We start from the raw sequence: 14,879 nt of genomic DNA on the forward strand, positions 1-14,879 counted from the left end.
CGCAGTGGGGCGGCCGGCCCTCGGCTGTGTTTACAGCTCCGGAGCGCAGCGTGACGGCCTCGCCATCGGGCCGGGAGGGGAGCGAGAGCACCGGGCTGGGCCGCGCCGCGCCGCGCCGACCCGCCGCTAAGGTACGGCCGGGGTGTGGGCGAGGAGACCTTGCCAGCTGAGGTGCGCCCGGTCCCGGCTCGCCCTGACCTCACCGGGCCGCTGCAGCGCCCCCCCGCCGACCCCCTCACCTCAGCCCCGGCCCCCAGAGCCTCGCTCCGGCCCTGCGGCTCCCACTGCTGCTGGGGCTGCCCCGCGGGGCGGACACGGCCCCTTCCCGTGGCCTCTCCCCCCGGCCCAGCGCCGGCTGCCCGGCCGGGGCTGCCTCAGAGCCGCGCTGGGCTATGGGCACGGCCGGGAGCAGCGATGGGTGGGGAGCGAGGCCACCCGGGGGTGATCAGAGCCGGGGACAGAGAGGATCAGCCTGGGCTTCCCTAGACCGACCTCTCGCTCCCTCCATCAGTTTCCTTGGCCTCAAGATGATAACGCAGGTAGTGATTGAGCTACATGGTGTGGGAGTTTCTAATGTGTTATTGGATAGTGTTAGAAGTGATAGAATTGAAAGCTGTGCTGGCTAACTTTTTTTTTTTTTTTTTTTATTGGTAAACATCCTCATGCTTGTTATTAATTTTGGAGTCTATTATGTCAGAGCAGGGATTACCCTGGAAATCTTTTGGGGTGAAGAACTGCCTTTTTGTGCCTTGTGTGTTGTTTTGAGTCTTGCCCTGTGCATCTGCTGGCCTTTGCCTTGGAAGAAATTTCAGTGTTTTGTTTCAGGCATCTGAATGCAGCTTCTCATATCCGACTTGGTTTTGTTTGTTCATTTTTCTGCTTTGTTTTTTGTTAAAGGGGAAGATGGCAACATGCAGTGGAAAGGGTGTTTCAACACTAAAAGGCTACTTGGTTTGATTCCTGTGTTGTGATCTGCTAATGCTCGTAATTTGTGGATGTGAACTTTGTCCCGGCTCAGATTTGTGGAAATCTGTGCTTCACCTAGGGCTGTGAAAAGTGCAACTGTGCTGATTGTGAAGAGACAGGATCTTGTTTTAAAAAATTTGTTAAAAATAAGTCCTGCTCATAGTCTAGGAGAAGGGAAACAAAGTTGAATGAAGATGTGGAATTATCTGAAGAGGAATTTAAATGTTTGAGTTCTGCATATAAAACATGCATTTTCCTGGAAGTAAGCTAGTGTCCAATAAAAGTAATAGTTTCAGAAGTAACGGACACCTGTTGCAACTTGGATGTTCCTTGATCTCATTAGAAAAATGTCTTCCATGTTGCAGAACATGGCAGAGTAATTATTGATCATACAGCTTAGTTAAAACCAGGTTGGACCAGTTGTCCCACTGGGGCTTGTGTACATCAGAAAGAATTTGTTTAGGATCCAAAGTGGAACACCGTTAAAGACACAACTTTTTATTCGTACTTTAAAAAATGTAGATTTTTTTTTTAATAGCCAAAAGAGCTTAAGTAGAAGCAAGAAGCAAGCCCAAGAACAAAATATACCAAAAAAATCAAGGGAGTCAGTGCTCTCAGGCAAGAGAGTATCTTAATGCATAAGCCTTCAACTTGATGTCCTTGCAGTGTGAAGTAACAAAACACAGTCATTTTTTGTAGAGGAAATGAAGGAGTAACTATAGAAAGGAGAGGTGTGGCCTTTTTTAAAGTTTCATTAATGGTCTGAAACTGGATTGATGTGTTTGAGGCAGGAATGTATTAAGAAGTGGCTCAAGTTACTTGCATAAGTATATCCTGCTTTGTGTCTCTCTGCAGATAGTCAGGATGGTGTGTTATTTGAGTAACTGAAATTTCCTTAGACTTCTGTAGCTTTTCTTTGTTTCCTCTGGATCTGAAAGTGTATAATCTGCTCTTACTGAATGTAACAAGTAAAACCCAACAATTTAGCTGTAGGCAGATCTTCTGGTCCCAGGAGTGAACTCTAAAGCTGCTCCTTCTGTGGTTGTTCTTGGGAGCAGAGAAAGATATTGTAAATAAATGCATATTAAAAAAATTAAATCATTATGTGTTTTCTGAAAAGTTGTTTTTTAATTTTAAGGTATGGATGAGGAAGAAAAGCTAGATTAATTTTGAGTAATAAGTTTTTCTATGTTCTTTTCCCCCTGTACCTTTTTCTTTAAAAGCTACAGATATTTCACTACATTATGTGTATAGTCAAAGAAGGCGCTTAATTTCTGCCAACAAGCCTGAGTAGGTTGCTGGAGATGATCATGCCAGTGAAGTCAGAATTATTTTAACTCATAAATGTGTTACTGAAGAGTTTCCAAATGGGGGTTAGCTCATCTAGGCAATTCCACAGGCTTCAGTGGAAATTCTCTCTGCAGTTTCTCTGTTTTGTTAAATGCTTTACTGATGCTGGTGGCTCAAGCACTAAGGATGAGCTGGGGGAAAGGGCAGTTGCTAAAGTGAGCTTGTTCTCTAGGTCAGAGGCTTTTTTAACCTCTGTGAAATCAGCATCCTGCTGTATGTTCCAAGAAGATGTAATTTGAGATTTTTCTGCTTCTTGCTGCCTGCATCTTAGTCTCTTAATTTCCCCTTACTGCTATTAGAGATGGAAAGTCCATGTGCAGTAAGAATTCCGACAGACAAGCCAGACTTGCACTAGTGGCTGAATTTGCCATGAAAAATGACCTGTAAGCAGAGGAGCTGGAATAATCCTTTACATAAAAGGGTTTGGTGGAACAGCTGACATGCTAGAAAAACATTGGTAGTGTTTGAAGATGGGCATTCCATGTTTAAATTGTCTATTGTGATTTTCCCCGCTAGTGTCAGGTACTAGATGCCAGATCTGCTGCATTTTGGTTTTCATTGTTTTCATGGGGGATGGGGGTCCTGGCCATAATGTTTTTTCTGCTGCTTGTGGTCCTTAATGTATCTGAAGGTCTCTCTCGAAGTACTTCATATACAGCAGCGTAATTTAGTGTTGAAGTGCATGTTCTGTGCCTCATCTCCCTTTATTATTCCTTTAGTTTTAGTGCTTATAGAAAACGGTTGAAGATGGGAGGTGCAGTGAGCGCAGGAGAAGATAATGATGAATTAATTGATAACCTGAAGGAGGCACAATACATCCGGACAGAGCTGGTAGAACAGGCGTTCCGAGCCATTGACCGAGCAGATTACTACCTGGAAGAGTTCAAAGACAATGCCTACAAGGACTTGGCGTGGAAGCATGGAAATATTCATCTCTCAGCGCCATGCATTTACTCTGAGGTGATGGAAGCTTTGGATCTGCATCCAGGGCTGTCGTTCTTGAATCTTGGCAGTGGCACCGGCTATCTGAGTTCTATGGTTGGACTCATCTTGGGTAAATACCTTTTCAGCCATGTTGACTATTTACATTAGATTTTTAAAAAAGTTTTGAAATTGGGAGTGGAGCATTCCTCAAGTAATGAAAGTAAAAGGTAGCTAGGAGTAAAGAATGCATTAATCCAACTGGCCAATTTATCGGGGTTCTTGAGGCTTTCTCTCTGGAAGTGCATGGGATCCAGATTTCTGTGGTGGTCCAGAACAGGCGACGATGTGACTGCACAGGTGGCTGTAGTGGACTCCCACAGGGCTGGGCACAAACTTGAGTTTGTTGCCCCTTGAGCAAGAATCCAGCTCAGGAGCAAGAGTGCCACGTTTGAGCTGGGACTGAGCATGTCACAGGAACCTGTGCCTGCCTTGTTTTTACACTGTCCTGTCTAGACTAAAACATGTGGGATCCTATGTTGACTCTGACCAACATACAGGTGGAGGTAAGTCTCTGGAAAAGAGTTAGTGCATCAGAACTGACTTTGTGACCACACCTACAGCAGGTACAAATCAAAGTGTTAAAGTGCAATTTATACAATTGTAATTTGCCCTAAAGTACTTCAGCCAAAACCTGTGCTGCTTCTGGCTGCCAAGATAGGTAACAGGTGACCGTAGGGTATATGTTTTGTTTTTGTGGAGGTGTCAAGAATTTTAACTGCTGAAATGTTTCTTGTCGGGGTGATCCCTTGTTCCCATCTCCCATGGCTTTTCATGGAATCATGTTTGTGGCTTGCTGTTAGGTTTGTTCGCATTACCTAGGATGCCAATGAGTAATTCCAGGGCTTTTGAATTCTTCTGAATTTTTTGAAAAGTTATCAAGTCAGTTCTGGGTAAAATGTGTGAGTACTGAATAGCTTCTGTATTTTCCAGTTTATTTTTGCTGTTAGTTGATGTACAATATATGGGGACTTCCTGATCCCATTGAGAAGATTTTTAGCATATCTTATTTTAGTAAGAGGGTATAAAAATAGCATAAAGATTTTTTTTTTGAGGAATTTTTTAAAACACACAGGCTGTTGTTGCATTGGAGTTTTTTCCAGGTAGTCAGTTTTACAGCAATAGTATCAGTGTTTCCTCCAACAGAGGAATTTCCTGCATAGTTAAGAGCAAATAATTTGAAATGAATTATGCAAAACAGCCTCATTTACTGCCAGAAATTGCAGGTATAGGGTTGCAATTCCCACTGTAGTACTAAAATAGCTGACCCTATGCAGGTGCTGACTGCCTGCCACTGAAGGAACAATCTGTTGTAGGAAATAACCAAAATTCTTTTCAACCCTGTTGGATTTTGTGTTGTTGCCTGTTACCATTATCCTCCTGTTCTAAATGTGCAGGTCCTTTTGGCGTTAACCATGGCGTGGAGCTTCATTCCGATGTGATTGAATATGCCAAGCAGAAACTGGACTTCTTCATCAAAACAAGCGACAGCTTTGACAAGTAAGAATGTGAAATGCCTGCTTGGATTCATTTTGTGCATTTGGCTTCAGTCGCGGCAGTTCTTGCTCCCACGTGGCAGCTCTGGATTCAGGGTAATCCGAGGATTCCGGCTCCTTAGGCTTGCTGAGCTGCAGAGTGTGACCTTCTAAGCTGATGTGTGTTGTGGGGGAGTTTCAGAAATTTTTGCAGTGTTTTTAATAGCAGTTGTGTTGCAGAGCTTAGAGGCAGCTGAAGACGGTTACTTATTTTAAAAAGCACTTGCAGGTAGCAGCTTGAAACTTGCAAATAACAATAACAGTTCAGTTTGTGATCTGAGAGCTTGCATGGTTGTTAGAAGAATATGAACTGATTTCTGTGGTAGCCTAATATGTTTTATCTGAGTAGAAGAAAAATGGCATTTTAAAATATAAAGGTAATTTTATGGTGATTAAGTTGGTACTAAAACTGCTTGGGATTTGATTTATCTTCTTCCTTGGAACCTCCATTCTGCTGCTGTCACAAGTAATAGCTTTCCAGCGAGATAACTATTGCCGATAGTAACCTCGGCAATAAAAGCTGTAGCTGTCATATTTTTGGATCCATCTCACAGTTTGTTCAAACAGTGAGGTAAAGCATCTCTGGATACCTGATAGTCCTCCTCTCATGGGAGGAAGAAAATTAAAGTCATTACATGCTGGAATTCAAACCGCTCAGCTTTGTGCTATTACTGCTGTACTAGAAAGCTCCTCATTAGAGAGCTGTTTTCCCGATGTTGGCAGCAGACCCAAAGCTTTCAGCTTGCACACAGATGAGTGGATTTTCTTTTTTCCAGAGTAAGGTTGCTGTTGTCTGAATAGGTGTTTTAAGGAAGACTTTTTATTTGTTTTCTCTCCAGACGAGTATAGCTATGGAGGAAAAGTGAGCTGAATTCAGAAATAAACATGATTGGAATATTGGCATTGCTGAGAGAAGTGTCTGCTGGGTTACACAGTTAGAACACTGTGTGCAGGAGCTGTTAGCTGGCTGCTCTCAATGTCTAGCATGCTTTGCAAAACCAGAAAGCTTCAGGAAGTGTTGAAGAATAAATAGGTGCTATATTGAGCTGCCTCTCAAGATACCGGTAGAAAAATCTATCAAAATCAGCCCTTAAATGCAGGGCTTAAAGCTTATGCAGTTTGGGAGCATGTAAGAAGACTGGAAGCATCATGGAATCATCCATTTTTCTTTTAATCTGAATCAGAAAAGCTATAGGCAAAAGTTCTTTTATAAAGGGTGAAATCACAGCTCTTCTGAAGCTACTGGCAAAACTTCCATTGGCTTCAGCAAAGCGTATTTCTGAAGCAGCAGGTGATAGACCCTGGTGACATCTGAAAGCCATTTAAAAGCTTTTGAAAATACCAAAAGAAACCCTGATTAGCATTTGGAATTACAGGTCTAATATTTATGTTTGTGTATTATAACTGAGTCAGCATCAGGTGACTAAAAATACCTTCTTCTAAAGAGGTATATGAAAATCGTGTATGAAATTATTTATACGTTGAAGATTTTCACCTATGAATTCTCACCTCATTGACTGATTTTGAGGCGTCTAGCTGTGGTCTGTTCCAATAAAGTCTACAGTATAGGGGCTTTGGAGGAGAAATCCCATGAAACTGGGTTTTGTTTTGGTTTTTTTCAAGTATTTTTCATTGTTTCATTTTTTTTGGAACAAAGAAAATAATTCATTTGATAAATTGTAATATTCTTGTGTGGTACATGTCGTCTTTTTCAGATTTGAATTTTGTGAGCCGTCTTTTGTTACTGGCAATTGTCTGGAGATTTCTCCAGACTGTACTCAGTACGACCGTGTTTACTGTGGGGCTGGAGTACAGAAGGAACACGAGGACTACATGAAGAACCTGTTGAAAGTTGGGGGAATTCTCGTCATGCCTCTAGAAGAGAAGGTTGAGTGTCTTTCTACTCATGTTTCTCTTTCAGTTGTTAATTCTGATCTTGGTTTAGTTGGTAGCTCTTCCTTTTATTTGCCCTTCTTGTAGCATGTTGAAGAAAATATTAAGTGCACACTTCATAACAGCTAAGAAATTTATAGTTCTGCCACTCTTTCACACGTACCAGTCTGTTGTTGTAAATTGCAAATTTACTTTCATGCAGCGGAAAAATGTCAGCAACTTTGTACGAGTTGTTTGATCTCGTGTTGTACTTAAGGTGTAGAATTTTGTATTTTACCATTAACTGGCTTATGGAAGTGTGCAAATTGTCCCTATTTAAAGTGTTAGTGGTTTATTTTTAGTAAAAAGTAGATATCTGCCCTGTATGTGAGCTCAAGACTGTCATGCAGAGGATGTTTTTGGTGTAATGGTGTGTTTTATCAGGCTGGGATGGCTGAGGTGCAGGGATCTGCCCTTTTACCGCTGTCAGGGTAGTTGGGATGGGCAGAGCGCAGAGTTTCTTCCCATAAGATGCTGTACGGTGAGTTTGTGTAAAAGATTTGAGCTGGAACAGAAATCCAGCGATCTGCAGACTTCCTTTGAGAGTGTTATCAGTGATGGACACGTTTTCTCAGTGGTCAGACATAGAAGTTGTGGTTCAGAATTGAGGAAGATCTGGGAAAGCAGGGTGAGCCAAACTGCCAGTGCCCAGAAGCTGTTGCAACAAATGAAGTTATTTGGAGCTAATCCTGGAAGAACTTCTCAATTTTCTGAAAAAAACCACGGGTGTTTCTCCTTATTACCTAATTTTACTGTTGTAGCTTCTAGTACTTTAACCACTTGTCTGGGCAGAATAGTCATTGTTTCATTTTTTTTGTTAAAAAAATAATCTTCCTGTAGTTCACACAATGGACGATAATCTCCTTGTTCTGCTTTAGTTGACTAAGATAACTCGTACGGGTCCTTCTGCCTGGGAGACCAAGAAGATTCTTGCTGTTTCTTTCGCTCCTTTGGTTCAGCCCAACCACGCAGATTCAGGAAAATCCAGGCTTGTTCACTTGCGTGAGTACAGACGTTCCTGAGGATGGGGGAGGTTTCTTCTGCTCTTTGGTTATAAGCTGCACCTTGCTTAGATGTAACATTCTGTGAACCCTTTCAAGGAAAATGATTCCAACGGCTTCCTCCTTTGAACAGTTGAGGGACAAAAGTTGTGCAATTTTTGGTGAGCTGTCTGGAGCGCAGTGGCCTCAATCTTTAGATTAAGGCTTCAGTGTAGAGGGGCCTCTTAAGAACATGTGAAGACAGAGATACTTCCATAAAGAGATTAGTCAGGCTTTTCTTGTTTTCTGGGAAGGTGTCTTTGCATGACAAAAACCAGCTCAACAAGCAGTCCGTGCTATGGGCGATAAAGTTCAATACGGACTGTGAAGTGCTTTAAAGTCCATTAAGTGCATATTTCAGCACGCTTTGTGTGATGGATTTGTAGTGAGACCTCTGTATATATTATGTGTATTTTTGAGTTCCTTCAGGTCACAGGAACACTTACTTGTCATTGAAAGGCGGGGTTTTATTTCTTTAGTGCACAGATGTGTGTGCATCAATACATGTTTTTCTTTATGCAGCATGACTTCTGTTGTGCACTTATGGGCTGTCAGCAAATAAGTGTAGAAGACAGAACAGTCTTCCATACTATTAATGTGGAAAGTGTTTTAGTGCAATAACTTACTGTATGCTTCTATAATCACTTTTACCAAATGGTTTCCAGCCGGCCTTCACCCTCTAAGTCTGAAGCAGGTTTTGAAGAGCGTAAATAGTACTCGTGCTCTGTAAGTGAAGAGCTTAGCGAAGCTGAAGTAGCTTCACAACAGAAAAATAATTTAATGGAAGAGTTAAATAGACTTCAGGTCTATTTATCTGTGGTAGGAAAAATACATTTTTCTACATTATTAAGCAGTCACAGTTTCAGTCACTAAGTCTGCATTCTTATAATCTTTAAGACTTGTATCTTAAAACAATTGGGAGGACTTGACAACAAAATCTGAAACTCTTCTTTCATCTCATTCTTTTTCTTCAGATAATGAGAGAAACTCATAGTTAAATTTTGTTTGGAAAGTTACAATACAGTTTATTTGAGTTGACAGGATTTGAATAGAGCTGTTTTTGTAATCGCAGCAGGGAATTCAAGTGGCCCGATTTAATTCGAGCAAATGCAACTTTGCCTGTGAGTACTCTTGGGGGAAATGTCTCCATATCTGTTAACGGTTTTCATTTTGTTTTAGCCCCAGTGGCTGTTCGCAGCCTCCAGGACCTGGCTCGCATTGCCATCCGAGGAACCATTAAAAAAATCATACATCAAGAAACAATGAGCAAAAATGGAAACGGGCTGAAGAACCCCCCCAAATTTAAACGAAGACGTGTGCGTCGCCGTCGCATGGAAACTATTGTTTTCTTGGACAAAGAAGTCTTCGCTAGTCGTATCTCCAACCCGTCAGACGATAACAACAACAATGAGGATCTGGAGGATGAGAGACAAGAAGACGAAGAAACTAAACCCTCCGAATTAAAGCCAGATCCCCCTGTAAACTTTTTGAGAGAAAAGGTCTTGAGTCTGCCTTTGCCTGATCCCTTGAAATATTACCTGCTTTATTACAGGGAAAAGTAATTTCGTTCTTTTAGAAAGTGGGAAGTAGGCAGAAAACAAAATACTTAGGGCTTGACAAATGTACCACTTGCTTGCCTGCTAATCTGACCACCCGAGGCAGTAGGTTAGCTGGGGAATGTGGCTGCTGTATATTTAAACTTTAGAGCTTTTTAAAGATTTTCTTCTCAGTTGTGTGCTATAGTTTTATCCTACAGCAGGGATTCCTTAGGAAGCGAGTTGGTGAAATGCTCAGCTGCTTATGAAAGGGGGATTTAATTCCCTGAAACTAACTACACGGAGATAGTCTAAAAATCTCATGGCTGCTCTACCGAATTGCAGTTTTTAAATACTCTTAAGCAGTTCCCCAAAGACCTTTGCTGTCTGTGCTCTCTCACTCTAAACCTGCCATGTGTTTCCTGTGGTGTGTGTTTAATGGAGGATGAAGATTATTAGTAAAAACCGACCTGGCAAATCTTGTTTCTTCCAGAAATGTGAAAAAGCACAGCTTTTACAAAATGAAAGAATTTTTGGTGTTACCCTTGTGGCATCCAGGTTTTGAATGAGAAGGAAAGCATTAGCTCCCCTTTGGTCTCGGTTTTGCTTATCAGATATATATAATTTTTCCAGTGGAAGGTAAAAATGTTTTACAGAATATTGGATTTTTTTAATGGGAGACACCTGTTCTAGTGAATTAGTCTAAGAGATGCAAAGTTTGGTGTTTTTTTTGAAGTGATGGAGGCAAGTGAAGGATTGCAGAGCTGATCAGCTGTGATGGGATGCGAGGGTCGGCAGGGCTGTGACTGCCTCTGGAAATGTTTACACAGTAATTCTGGGTGAGGAAGAGCATAGAGATGCAGAGCAGTGAGGTCGTGAAAGCGGAATCTGCAGATTTTGCTGTTGTGTGAGATGAGATCTGCTGGGCTGAACAGCACGAAGTGCAGAGCGCTGGCCTGAGCAGAGTGGCTTGTGTCCGCGTAAATCGGCCACATGTAGTTTTGGGGAGAACATGTAGAACCTGAAAACAGTCTAGAAAATCAAAGGGACGCGGTTTGTCCATGTTCCTGGCCCAGCTGGAGCGAGGGGGCTGGAATACAACGTGTGTACACATGGTCCATGTGCAGTAGGTGGAATGAAGCTGATTGACTTAGTAGGTTATTTTATTCCTGCAACAATTAAGTAGATGTTTTAACAGGCTCATATAGAAGGACCTTCCACTCTGCAGTTCTGTGGACATGAACTCTAATTTTTATTCCCAAGTCTTCCTGTAACAGGGATGGAAGGAGATACCATGTTTCGAAGTATTTGGTTCAGCCTGTTTGAAAAAATCAGCCTACACTGGTAAAGGCTGGCAGGAAACCCTTGAGCTTGTATTGATGTGAAATACTGCTGAAGCTGGGGGGCAGGGGTTACAAACCCCCTCGCAGTAGGTACTAAAGCTGTGTGAAGACATTGCCCCATCAGAAGCACTTCAGTTGGTATCACTTTGATATCTTATTTTCTTTTATGCCATCTCATTTTCTGAGGAAGGATGAATCAAGATCGTCTTTCCAAAAATACGCTGGCTTTTCGGTTAATGGTACCGAGTTGTACAACTTGCTTAATGATAGTGTTTCAAAGTTCTGTGTGGCTTTGAAAATAAACAGATAACTCTTGTACGTCTAAGCCTGGGGTGGAGAGCTCTTCCATGCTTAATAGGCTTTTTGTAGATCTTTGAGAATATTTCCTGTAGGAATGATATGATAATACAGTGTTGTGTGGCCACTGGCACATAGTGCAGTCGTGGGCTGTATTTTGCCTCTGGTTTCCTAGGTCTCCACGGCTGGTCTCAGTGGTACCCCAAGCTATCTTGTTCCCTCTGATTTTTATTTCTTGATTTTTAAATGGGGCAGTTCTGTGGCCACTGAGCTGATGGTTTCCTGTAAACACACAAGTGCCCATTTTGGAATTCTGGCAACTACAATAAATTTTTCTCTACAAATGAAAATACCGCATATGGTGGTAAATGGAGGCTTAGTAGAATCTCAGTGTGATGTTTCTTTGTGCTTCCCCAAAGCTGTCACCTCTCTGTTTACAAGGCATTTTTGTTTAATAGCTGTCACATTTGCCTTCCTGAGTTGTGGCACAGTTTTCACACCCCTGTGTAGTACAGGGCACCTCTTACTTTGGCTACCAGGTCATCCTGCAGTTTGTTCGTTACTAAACTTCTTTTAAAGGAGCTGCTTTAAAAACAACATTCAACTTCAGGTTTGTATTTGTAAACCAGGCTGAGATTCTGTTAAGGCTGACCAGTAGAGGGAGAATTATCTTTCATTTATCCCTGTTTGATTTTTACCTCCATCCCACCCGCAGTTCTAAAATATATTTTGTCAGATTTTTCACCAGATTTGCCTTTTTTATTACATTTGCTAGATTTTTGTAGCTTTCTATAAGATGCATAAAATACTGCTATTTTTTCCTGGATGAGTTCAAATAAATAAATATATATACAGGAGATTTATGTTCTAGGTTGTCAGATTGTCCCCTTGTCCAAAAAGCCACAAATCCAAACAAACACATAGTAGAAATTTTATGTGTAATATAATTGTGAAATACTATTGCTTATAGCCTATACATGAAGGGGAACTGTAAATATCTTTTCCCTGTGCACAAGCACTTGCACTGTAGTTTTGTATGCGTTTGTAAGAGAGTATTTGTAGCATAACTGGTTTTGTGTAGTCTGTAAACTGTCTAGGAATTTTACCTGCTTTACCTGTTTCCTTTTGTCTTCACTGTAATTGTGTGTTACTCCTTATAGGTTTCAATACTGCAGTAAACTTGCAAAAAGAAATGAACTTCAAGCTGCTTTGATCATTAGTGTGTAAGTTGAAAAATCGATGTGTAGAAACCTGCGCTCAGTTGGCCCAAGGCATGTGGGAGCGTTATGCAATTTAAACTTTATTAACAAGTGGTTCTGTATCAATAAATTCAGTAAAGACTTTTTAGCCTTCTTAACATGGTTTCGCATCATCTCGTGATTAGAATACCTTGTAGATAAGTACTTACCTTCATAATTGAAGATTAAAACACTAGAACGCTAGAAAAAGCACTTAATAGTGTGGTGCAGGTGTGTAGTTTTAGATAAGCTCCTCGAAATACAACCTCTCAAAAGAAACCTGCCCAGCTTGTGGTTTCTAAACCTTGATGTGATGGAGTCGTGCAAGGCAGATCTTGGAGTTAGCACACGTAGAACTGACCTAGACATAATATATCGGAATGGTTCAAGAGTGAGCTCACTTACCTGGCTGTTAGACCTGCAGACAGCAGATATCAAGAGGTTATTTAGTCCATTTCTGTACTTCCAGAGATCGCCAAACCAAACGTCAGGAGCTCCTTTCATGTGTTCTGAGCTGCAGCTCCCCGCTTGTCTCTACTCTGCTTCAGTGCTTAATTAACACACGTTTTAAAGAGCTGGTGTTCAAGGCTTCATTTCACTAGTATAGAGAACAATATTTTGGCTTCAGCTGTAATAGGAAACTTGTCATCATAGCAAATACAGCTGTCGCTAATTAAATGTAACCATTAACCTTTATTCCACAGGATAATTACCTGTAGTCTGTGTTTCTTCCTGTCATTTGTGTGTATGATAGATCTCATTTTACGGCTATAACAGAGTCTAGCTCAGTGTTCATGTTTTCCTTCACATGATGCTTGCTGAAAAAAACCCCTTTTCTGCTTTGGAAAACTATGGATGTGTCATACAAATAGCATCGAGTAAGTTAAATTTGTTAGATAATGTTTATGTTCATAGTATAATGTACAACATCACAGTTCCCTGGGAAGCAGAGCTCCTCAGGGGATGTACCCCAGTGAAATCTTTCTCCTGGGGCAGAAATGATGATTAAAAATAAGGAAGTGGGGGGGAGGGAAAAGCCCCATTTGAAAAGCAACCCCAACTTCTTGCATTGTGTTGGTGTGAAAAAGTCTGTCAGGCAGAGGCTGGCAATGCCGAAGCGCAGGACACAAGTGTTACCTTTCATTCCTGGTGCTCGGGAGTTGACTTTTTGTTCAGAGCTGCACGCTCCTTTTTAAACAGTTTGTTATGTCGGTAGAAAATAAACAGGTAATTGAGCCTCTTAGAACCTGGTTTTGTCAAAAAGGGCCGAGTGGCCACTAGAGGACACTCTGCTCTAAACCATCAGTTGGGTCCACAGGGGAGCAGGGAGGAGCTGAGGGAACTTGCTGAGATTTCAGAGCCACGTCAGGGCAAACAAAAAGCATGTCACCTGAGGACCAGTCCCAGAAAACCTGCAGTAAAATGTCCTTTCATATCTGCGAATAAACATACCTTTTACCATGTAGGGCATGGAATTTGTAAGTTGAAACCCCCCAAACCCAACACTCTCCCCAAATGGTCAAGTGACAAAGAATCTGAAGGGAGAACTTGGGAGGTTTAAATGTCACTCTTGTTAAAGACTGTTTTGTCACGTTAATTCTATTGCAGTTCACAGGCTAAAGCAGATGTGCAGGCTGGTGGGAAACTTTCCTTTGATCATCCAGGTAATGTGGAATGAGGCCTTGTTTGAAATTCCTCAAGCACTTTTATATCCCAATGAGCATTAGTGCCTCATGCACATGCTAAGCCCACACTTTTAGGATACTGTATAGTGATAACCTAAAACAAGCTGGTTTCACTCTAAGTGTGGGTGGGTGGTTTGTTTGTTTGAACAATAAAAGGTGATTAATTCTACTGGAAACAACTCCTCCCTTTTGCATCTCAATTTTAGCATCCAAGGGGAGAAAGAAACTGAGGTCTGCATTTCCTACGGGTCAAACTCAGCTGATTTCATTGGGGTTTTTTCCACTCTCCAGTGCTCAGTTGCCTTGAATTTCTCTCAAATCCTGACCTGTTTCCAAATGACGTGCTTTTTGAAAGAAATTACGGCAGCCAAAGGTCTTTGAAGTGAATCAGCTTTTACTCTACATAAGAAACTTTACAGAATGCTTTCTATCAGATGGGGGGGGGGGGTCTGTTTGTTTATGGTTTTCTTTAAATTTTATTTTATTTGCAGGTTGTTTATCCCTGTTAGTGACCTCCCTTTTAAAATCACTTCTCTAGGGTTCCACTCTCACATCAATGGTTGGAAACGTATTTTTGCTGGATGTTGTAACTGCATGTAATAAGAGACAAACTCTATCTTAATCTTACTGCCTGATACACTTGTCAGGCGGTTAGATAAGGTGCTATCAGTTTGCAGAGACTGTGCCGAGCCAAAAATTTTGGCTTAAAAAACTTGACCCTGGGCCGTCTGCCCTGGGAGCATGGGGTCATTTTTTGGTCATTGTCTACAGAGGTGCATCCTGCAAAATGCTTTCAGAGAAATGCCCGAGAAGAAGGTGAGGAGTTAACTGACTGCTCAAAAAAAAAGAAACAAGGCAAAAATAAATCACAAATGAAGAGTTTCTCTTTCAGCACCACAATTAAAGAGGGGTGGGAACAGTCTGATCTTCAGTGATGTACATAATGGCAGGGGAGGGTGGGCGGTTGGACTGTCAAA

General features: G+C 41.6%; 1 protein-coding gene across 2 annotated transcripts; it reads left to right on the plus strand.

Moving 5' to 3' along the window:
• On the plus strand, positions 1-12,336 carry PCMTD2 (protein-L-isoaspartate (D-aspartate) O-methyltransferase domain containing 2). 2 transcript variants are annotated; one of them, XM_065849916.2, is made up of 6 exons: positions 1-131; positions 3,036-3,370; positions 4,695-4,797; positions 6,548-6,719; positions 7,643-7,766; positions 8,984-12,336. In XM_065849916.2, the coding sequence occupies exons 2-6, from the start codon at positions 3,064-3,066 to the stop codon at positions 9,364-9,366; spliced, it is 1,089 nt and encodes a 362-aa protein (XP_065705988.1). In that variant the 5' UTR covers positions 1-131; positions 3,036-3,063; the 3' UTR covers positions 9,367-12,336. The 2 variants fall into 2 exon arrangements, with proteins under 2 accessions (XP_065705988.1, XP_065705989.1); XM_065849917.2 differs by lacking the exon at positions 1-131 and adding an exon at positions 138-539.
• The last annotated feature ends 2,543 nt before the right edge of the window (positions 12,337-14,879 follow it).

The sequence above is a fragment of the Patagioenas fasciata genome, chromosome 16 (assembly GCF_037038585.1).
Source record: "Patagioenas fasciata isolate bPatFas1 chromosome 16, bPatFas1.hap1, whole genome shotgun sequence".
In the NCBI taxonomy this organism is placed as follows: domain Eukaryota; kingdom Metazoa; phylum Chordata; class Aves; order Columbiformes; family Columbidae; genus Patagioenas; species Patagioenas fasciata.